This window comes from Carassius gibelio, chromosome B24 (genome assembly GCF_023724105.1).
Source record: "Carassius gibelio isolate Cgi1373 ecotype wild population from Czech Republic chromosome B24, carGib1.2-hapl.c, whole genome shotgun sequence".
NCBI lineage: Eukaryota > Metazoa > Chordata > Actinopteri > Cypriniformes > Cyprinidae > Carassius > Carassius gibelio.
In genome coordinates this window covers 1,213,412-1,222,635 of record NC_068419.1, presented here as the reverse complement: position 1 = coordinate 1,222,635, position 9,224 = coordinate 1,213,412, and the positions used below count along the sequence as shown (strand labels likewise).

Here is a 9,224-nt window from a genome sequence, read left to right as displayed (position 1 = left end):
TAGTGACATATGGCATGCAGAAACTAACTAACATGTAATAATAGCTAAAGAAGTATATGTATACTATGTTAACTATGGTGGCTCACAGCATACACTGTATCAACATAAGTTATCGGAATAGGTATAATAAAAGAATGAGCATGTTACTATTATACGGGTCTGTTTTTGCACCGTTGTTAATTTGGAATATTTTATTGAGATGATGCTGTATTTGTAAATTACTGGTAAAAAAAAAAAAAAAGATGACTGCTTTTTAAATGTATTCATATATTTATTTTTGAGCAGTACCTCTAAAGAGATAAACACGTACTTGTCAAGTGATGCATTTGTGAAATTCTTCTAAAACCATGTGATTTAAAATATTTGTCTTTACAAGCACGCCATATATATTTGGCCGATGTACTTGCTGCAGGACAGTTGGAGAAGGAAACTGAAAACAGAATAGATGTAAGTAGACCAAAATTCCCTTTTAGAATTTGATTAGACTTTATAATATGTTTCTTTTCTTTTCTTTTCCACATATGACAACATATTTATAACTATAAAAATACATCACAGAACAGCACACGATCATTATATATATATATATATATATATATATATATATATATATATATATATATACGTGCATCTCAATAAATGTGAATGTTGTGGAAAAGTTAATTTGTTTCAGAAATTCAACTCAAATTTTAAAACTCATGTATTAAATAAATTCAGTGCACACAGACTGAAGTAGTTTAAGTCTTTGGTCTCTTTAATTTTGATGATTTTGGCTTACATTTAACAAAAACCCACCAATTCAATATCTCAACAAATTAGAATATTTCTTAAGACCAATAAAAAAAAAAAAATCAAATAAAAAAAATGTCAGTGAATTGTTGGCCTTCTGCAAAGTATGTTCATTTACTGTACATGTACTCAATACTTGCTAGGGGCCTTTTTGCTTTAATTACTGTCTAATTCGGTGTGGCATGAAGGTGATCAGTTTGTGGACTGAAGAGGACTGCTTTTTAAACTTATTAATCCATTTATTTTTGAGCAGTACCTCTAAAGAGATAAACACGTACTTGTCAAGTGATGCATTTGTGAAATTCTTCTAAAACCATGTGATTTCAAATAGGTGTCTTTACAAGCACGCCATATATATTTGGCCGATGTACTTGCTGCAGGACAGTTGGAGAAGGAAACTGAAAACAGAATAGATGTAAGTAGACCAAAATTTCCTTTTAGAATTTGATTAGACTTTATAATATGTTTCTTTTCTTTTCTTTTCCACATATGACAACATATTTATAACTGTAAACACATCAAAGAACAACACACAGTCATTATAGATATCTATATACACACATACAGGTGCATCTCAGTAAATAAGAATGTTGTGGAAAAGTTCATTTCAGAAATTCGACTCAAATTGTGAAACTCATGTATTAAATTCAATGCACACAGACTGAAGTAGTTTAAGTCTTTGCTTCTTTTAATTGTGATGATTTTGACTCACATTTAACCAAAAAAAAAAAAAAAAACACCAATTAGAATACTTCACTTTTTGTGTGTGTGAATTGTTGGCCTTCTGGAAAGTATGTTAATTTTCTGTACATGTACTCAATACTTGGTCGGGGCTCTTTTTGCTTTAATTACTTCCTCAGTTCAGTGTGTCATGGAGGAGATCAGTTTGTGGCACTGCTGAGGTGGTCTGGAAGCACAGGTTTCTTTGACAGTGGTCTTCAGCTCATCTGCATTGTTTGGTCTCTTGTTTTTCATCTTCCTCTTGACAATTCCATATAGATTCTCCATTTAACCAACTTTTGGTGCTTTTGGCAGTGTGGGCAGGTGCCAAATCCTGCTGGAAAATGAAATCGTCATCTTCAGAAAGCTGGTCAGCAGAAGGAAGCATGAAATGCGCCAAGATTTCTTGGTCAACGTGTGCAGTGACTTTGGTTTTCAAAAAACACAATGGACCAACACCAGCAGATGACATTGCACCCCAAATCATCACAGACTGTGTAAACTTAACACTGGACTTCAAGCAGCTTGGGCTATGAGCTTCTCTACCCTTCCTCCAGACTCTAGGACCTTGGTTTCCAAATGAAATACAAAACTTGCTCTCATCTGAAAAGAGGATTTTGGACCACTGGGCAACAGTCCAGTTCTTCTTCTCTTTAGACCAGGAAAGACACCTCTGATGTTGTCTGTGGTTCAGGAATGGCTTAACAAGAGGAATACGACCAGTGTAGCTAAATCCCTCAACACGTCTGTGTGTGGTGCTCTCGATGCCTTGCCCCAGCCTACGTCCATTCCTTGTGAAATTCACTTAAGTTCTTGAATCCAGTTTTCTTGACAATCCTCATAAAGCTGCAGTTCTCTCGGTTGGTTGTGCATCTTGTTCTTCCACACTTTTTCCTTCCACTCAACTTTCTGTTAACATGCTTTGATACAGCACTCTGTGAACAGCCAGCTTCTTTGGCAATGAATGTTTGTGACTCAACCTCCTTGTGAAGGATGTCATTGATGGTCTTCTGGACAACTGTCAGATCAGCAGTCTTCCCCATGATTGTGTAGCCTAGTGAACCAAACTCAGAGACCCTTTTGAAGGCTCATGTGTTTTGAGTTGATTGGCATGTCACCATATTGTAATCTGTTGAGATGGTGAATTGGTGGGTTTTTGTTAAATGTGTTCCAAATCATCGCAATTAAAAGAACCAAAGACTTAAACTACTTCTGTGTGCATTGAATTTATTTAATACACAAGTTTCACAATTTGAGTTGAATTACTGAAATAAATTTACTTTTCCACAACATTCTAATTTATTGAGACACACCTGTTTATCAATTATGGTGCACTATTCTGTTCAATAACAAAATTTGAAATGATAAAAATACATTCCCCCTTTCTGTACTGCAGAATCTGCTGTCTGTTATCTGAGGTTATATTACTCTTGTTACATTTTTATTCATCCAACTCAAAAGTAAATTAAGGCTGATTAAGGTTATTAAGATGATGGTCAATATCAAATAATTGTATGTTATGTGTTGAATAAAGGTTTTTGAGGGTTACAAGTGTTGTGTTATACAGTATGTGCAGTCAACCCACTATTACACTACCTACACATTTAAATACCTAAATTCCAAATAATCCCCCCCCCGCCAACAAACAAAATAAAGGAAGTTTAATTTGAGCAAATTCACACATATCATCCTGATTGGCCAGACTCAACGACAACAAAGACACCTACAGTACACAAATCTGAATTTTTAACTTTAAACTGCCTACAAAGACATTATTTGATTATCTATGATTTGTAAACTCACAACATTAGTCATCAAACTTTATTATCAATGTGTTAATTATACTTGTATCACATGTATTTCTGTTGTATTTTAGAGACTTTAGGAGGCTTTGCCAACTGCATGCGGTAGGAAACCATGGCTGAAAGCAATGGTGAGAAGCACTTTCCATTTCAAACAAATTCATTCTGCCTTAAATAACAAAATTCTTCCAACTTAATTATTCAATTCACAAGGCCATTAGACATTGCAGATGTGCAAGAAACATTGGAAGGAATCAAGAATTAGCAGAGCGGCACATATTTAGTTTTTTGACATAAACATATAATTTCAAACCTATGATGCAAACAAAGATGCTGCATAAATGCAACATGAGTAGTTTTTAATCTAAATTAGATTATATAATTTAGAAATTTGAAGCAAAAACAGAATACTGTCACTTTAGTTTTGTGAAATAATGCAACATAAAACAACAACAAATGGGCTGAATGAAACCACAAGGTGCGTTTCCGATTGACAGGGTTCCTACGCAGTGGTCACTGCTCCCTACTCCCTAAACACGGGATATCCACTGAAGGGGACTACACTGAAAACAATAGCTTATTTGGGACACCCTGATTGCCTCAGATTGATAACTCAACAGAAAAACAATCATGAGTGATTGGTTATAATGCTGTAACTTTAGCCTATAAAAAAAGATGTCAATGAATGCACATGTGCCACTTGATCCACAAATGCTCATTTTCATTATTGCATGCACAAATTCTGAGACACCAATGCAATAGACAACATCCGTATTCACAAACATGTTTCTGTTTGTACAATCCACTGCACAATCACGTAATTCTAAATTTGACATGTATTTGATTGTGGATCATAAAATACATTTGCAAAATGTTCATGGACAAATTTTTAAAGCATTTGCTAGTAAATTTGAGACTAATTTCATCCCATAGTTAACCATCTCCAACGTTTGGTTTGTATCTCAGAGCTTGTTTCAAGTGACAACACGATCACTCCAGAGATCATCCAGGAGCTTCTTCCGGCTGCGGAGCGAACCGCTCTTCTCTATCACCTCTCTTACCTGAGACTGGGTACTCTCCCAAACCTGGAGCGTCTGATCAAACAGCAAGCTCTTGATACACAAATGCTGTTTGAATCCTCTGGAGCTGTTCTGCTAAAGGTGAGACTGAAATCACACAATAAGTACCGCTTATTCAGTCCAAAAGGCACAGGCAGACAATAGTAAGAACTTAGTCTGAGATCCAAACCACAAGAGCACAAAATGCTTTTCTTAACATGTCAGATGGATCGTGTGAACTCCCATCACTTCTCTTTAATGTTATCGACCTCAAAGCAATGCTTCCAAACAAACTTATTCACTTGTTTCAATTCTGTAATATACCCGACCTCTTTATACCATAACAGTATTTCACAAGATTATGTTAAGCCAACTATTACAAAATGTCAAACACAGTTTTCCGGTGGTTTCCAAAGCAAAGGAAACTCATTTTAATTGGTATTTATCCTTCTATTATATCTGAGTTTTATGATATGATGTTTTCTCGTAGTGTGTCGGCACAAGTCACAACATGGTCTCGTCCCTGTTCCCAATGCTGAAGAAGGCTGTTGAAATTAAGAAACCTGAAGTGGCTAAGAATTACCTGGAGAAAGCCAAAACATGGATTGATGACATCATCAGAGCTGTGGATGAGACTGTGCAGAGGTAAACACAATTCATATCACGGGGTAGTTTATAAAACACTTCATTGCAATAAATCACTATTTCTGTTTGCGAAACATCTTTAAAAACATACATCTACGCAATAAACAAAATCACGTAACATTTACTTGTTTTACTTGCTATTCTAGAATCTGTCTGGAATTAAATACATTTTCTGAAAACAAGGTTATTTACGGTTGTTTTACCGTAATTTAAAAATGTAAAATTCCAATGCCATAGAATAAAAAAAAAAACTAGAGTGGTGGGAATGTAGACACGATGGCTGGATTGCGTTTACATCACACTGAGATCCGATAACAGTGTGTCCTCGACCACCTTTTGGACCAAGACATTCTTATCGGATAACATTCCGATCGGAAGCGCGTTTACACTGCCAAGCCAAATGCCACGCGGAAACAGAACCTTAGAGTATCCGTTTTGTGTTGCTTTCACATATTAGTTATGTGAAACTATATACTAAATTGTTTAACCACTGTAAGCATTGCAGCTCTAAAAAGTAGTAAACTATTCCCTAACATAATGAAGTGGAATAGTACCATATATCAGGAATTACACATGATGTACTCTAAATCCAGTCACTAAATGCAATCATTTATCCGAATGCACCATATTCAGGTTTGAACAACAACAAAAAAGTGTGGCGATGTCTACCAGTGATTTATTTCAAGAAGAGAAAAAGATTGAAGGAAAATTAATTCAAAGTGAAGAGAAGATGGAGATGTTACAGAGGGATGTGGACAGTGTTCAAAAGAAACAGGAACAAACTGCCAACGATCTTAAGGAAATTGAGCAAAAAATTGCAATAAAAGAGCGAGAGATGCAGAAACACGTTGTGAAGGTTTCTCTAAAAAGATCTGGTGTGGGTTTCCTGGCCTCCTTGGTTCCATGTGTTCGTTCTGTTGTTAAATCCATTTATGATGTTGCATCTACCCCTGGGAATACTCGTAAATCCCATGAACTCAATACCGAACTATCTCGTCTCAGATCTGAAAAGAGCTTACTGGCCAACAGAGATTACAAATTGCAAGACAAACTGACGGATCTTAAGCTGAAGTTGACCAGCTGTAAAATGCAGATGGGTAAGTGTCTGGTTTTATTGCTCAGATCTACTCAAATGTGTCATATCTGTGTCATTCTACTCTGCTTACATGAAGAATTTAAACAATCTAATCATAAATAGAAATGTTATAACACTTGAAAGAAAACAAATACAGTAACTATGGCTGCGTTTACACTTGGCATTAACATGTGACCTGTATACGGATGTTGTCCACGTACACATTGAAAAGACAAGTGTAAAAACGCTTCTGATGGGAATGTTATCCAATCAGCGTGTCCTGGTCTAGAGGTAGAAAGGACACATTGTGATCAGATCTCAATGTGATGTAAACGCAATCCAGCCATCATGTCTGCATCAAGCGGCAACCTTCCGCTCTCTCTCGTGAAGCTAACGCGGAAGTGACTTAAACTGTAATTCATCAACTGGCCACCGGAGGCTGGCTCCAAAAGAGAGTCAGTCCCATAGACTCCCCATGTTAAAATGGCCAACTTTACAGTAGAAAAAAAAAGGGTTTACAGCCTTGTACAAAAAGTGGTTTTGGCTAATATAGCTAACATTGCCCTTCGTGACAGCTGTAAGGGGGTGTATTTTATTATAACTCATACGTTTAAATTATATTAAGTTCTGCATAATTAAGGGCGTGGCCACTTGTGTGACAGGTGGATTGCAGCTGCTGTCACCACTGTCGAGCTAGGTGGGCGTGGCTTCAGCAACCAGCTCCCGCCTTTTTTCCCATTTTTGATTATCCGGGAGTGACACGCGGTGACGGACAGCAGGGATGGTTTTTTTGGCTGGTCCTGCGACTTATAGTCAGGTGCGACTTGTCAAAATTTATTTGACATGAACCGAGAGAAAAGAACCAAGAGAAAACATTGCCATCTACAGCCGCAAGAGGGCGCTCTGTGCTGCTCAGTGCTCCTGTAGTCTACACTGAAAACACAGAGCGCCCTCTCATGGCTGTAGACGGTAATGTTTTCTCTTGGTTCTTGGTTCTAAATAAATGCAACTTATTTTCCTCGTCATGACGTATTTTTGTACTGATGCGACTTATACTTAGGTGCGACTTATAGTCCGAAAAAAACGGTATTTAAATATTGTGTCAGAATGACAGATCCCATCGATTATCCAGATAAAGAAGTCAGCTGATGTTGCCAAGTCTAAACGTCCCATGTTCTGATTGACCCAAACTGTGATTTTTTTTTCACTTTAATGCCAGGTGTAAACGCAGCCTTTGTGTGTTATACACCATGATACATGATTTACACATTCACTAATACAGTTTTAAATGGTCAGAATAGTTTTTAAACGAATTTCTCATAAGTCCGAATCCGCTCTATGTTGTCTTTCCAGGTGAATATGTCGACATGAAGGATGTCCAGGACAATTTTTCTCAGATCCGTAAAATTCTGGTTCAGCTTAAAGACTTTTGGGTGAAAATGGGAGTTCAGTTGCAGTATCTTAAAGACAAGACCTTTGTTGATGAGTCCTTTGTTGATGAGTTTTATGATGATGACATGAAGGATGAGTTTCTGCATTCTATTGAAATAGCTGGAGAGGTAATTTAAAGTTGATTACAGCCTTGATTATTATACTCATTTCAAAGTCAGAAGTTATTTTTACAAACTTGAGTATATGCAATATATGGAGTTTAAGTCTATTATGTGTAGTCCAGATTCTGAGTGAACAGCATCATTTCCTAAGTACTCACTTTTTCATATAATTCCCATGAAGATTATTAGTGTACTGATGAACACCTGATGACGCTATATTGCCCACATGCTTGTGTTTCAAGATACTATAGAAAAAGGAAACAAAATAAACAAATGCATTTCTTTCATACAGTATGTGATGACTCTTGTTAACCTTTATAATCAGCATGAACAAATAAATATAACTTAAATATGAAAAATAAAAAAATATATATAAAAACTTGTATTTGTATTCATGCTATCAATGAAACCAGTTGACAAAGATATAGTATAAATTACACAGTTATTTAGATACACTGTATTTACATCAGCATTCAAATTTACTCCTCCCCATATAGAAAACAATGTGTAAGTAGTCCTTAATTTAACTAAACTGTTAGCTGAAACAAAATAAAAAGTTCACTATGTACGCTGTAGTGAGTGAGATGAGTTAAGGATTTGAGGCCTTAAACAGAATATAAATGTAGTTTTATTGTCTTGTAATTAATCTTGTGTCTTTATCCTTTCAGTACTGGAAGGAATTTGGTGAAGGCTGTAAGAAAGCAGAGTGCATCTTCAGCGTTCAATCTAAGAATGCATATTTATTCCTGGAGACTAATCCTTCAGCACTATCAGAAGATGAATGGGATGAGCAGTATCACTTAGTAATTGAGAAGCTAAAGGAGTTGAGCAATCAGGCTTCGTCCACAGCCGCCATCCCTGCACTACCACAGGAGCAGCCACCTGAATTTAATTGTTGGGTTGTTCCACCCCAGGAACCCCTACAAATTTACCAACCTCCAGCAACCTATCAAACCCAAATGTTTTACCAACCCCAAGTGATTTACCCATCCCAAGTGACTTACCCGCCCCAAGTGACTTACCAACACCAGGTGACTTATCAACCTCAAGTGACTTACCCGCCCCAAGTGACTTACCAACCCCAAGTGACTTACCAATCCCAAGTGATGTACCCACCCCAAGTGACTTACCAATCCCAAGTGATTTACCAACCATAAGTAACTAACCAATCCCTGGTGATTTAGCAACCCCAAGTGATTTACCAACCCCAAGTGACTTACCAACCCAAAGTGACTTACCAATCCCTGGTAATTTACCAACCATAACTGATTAACCAATCCCTGGTGATTTAGCAACCCCAAGTGACTTACCAACCCAAAGTGATTTACCAATCCCTGGTGATTTACCAACCAAGTGATTTACCAACCCATAGTGACTTACCAACCCCAAAGTGGCTTACCAACCCAAAGTGACTTACCAACCCAAATTTTTTTACCAACCAAAAAGGGACTTACTAACCCCAAAGTGACTCACCAACTCAACGTGACTTACCAATCCCAAGTGACTTACCAACTCCAAGTGACTTACCAACCCAAAGTGATTTACCAATCCCTGGTGATTTACCAATCCCTGGTGATTTACC

At 37.0% G+C, this 9,224-nt stretch overlaps 1 protein-coding gene across 1 annotated transcript; it reads left to right on the top strand.

The window, feature by feature from the left end:
- The first annotated feature begins 5,688 nt into the window (after positions 1–5,688).
- Positions 5,689–9,008, top strand: LOC128012984 (uncharacterized). Its single transcript, XM_052595644.1, has 3 exons — positions 5,689–6,111; positions 7,443–7,648; positions 8,311–9,008. Exons 1-3 carry the CDS (start codon positions 5,745–5,747, stop codon positions 8,797–8,799), a joined length of 1,062 nt encoding a protein of 353 aa, XP_052451604.1. The 5' UTR covers positions 5,689–5,744; the 3' UTR covers positions 8,800–9,008.
- Positions 9,009–9,224: the final 216 nt, after the last annotated feature.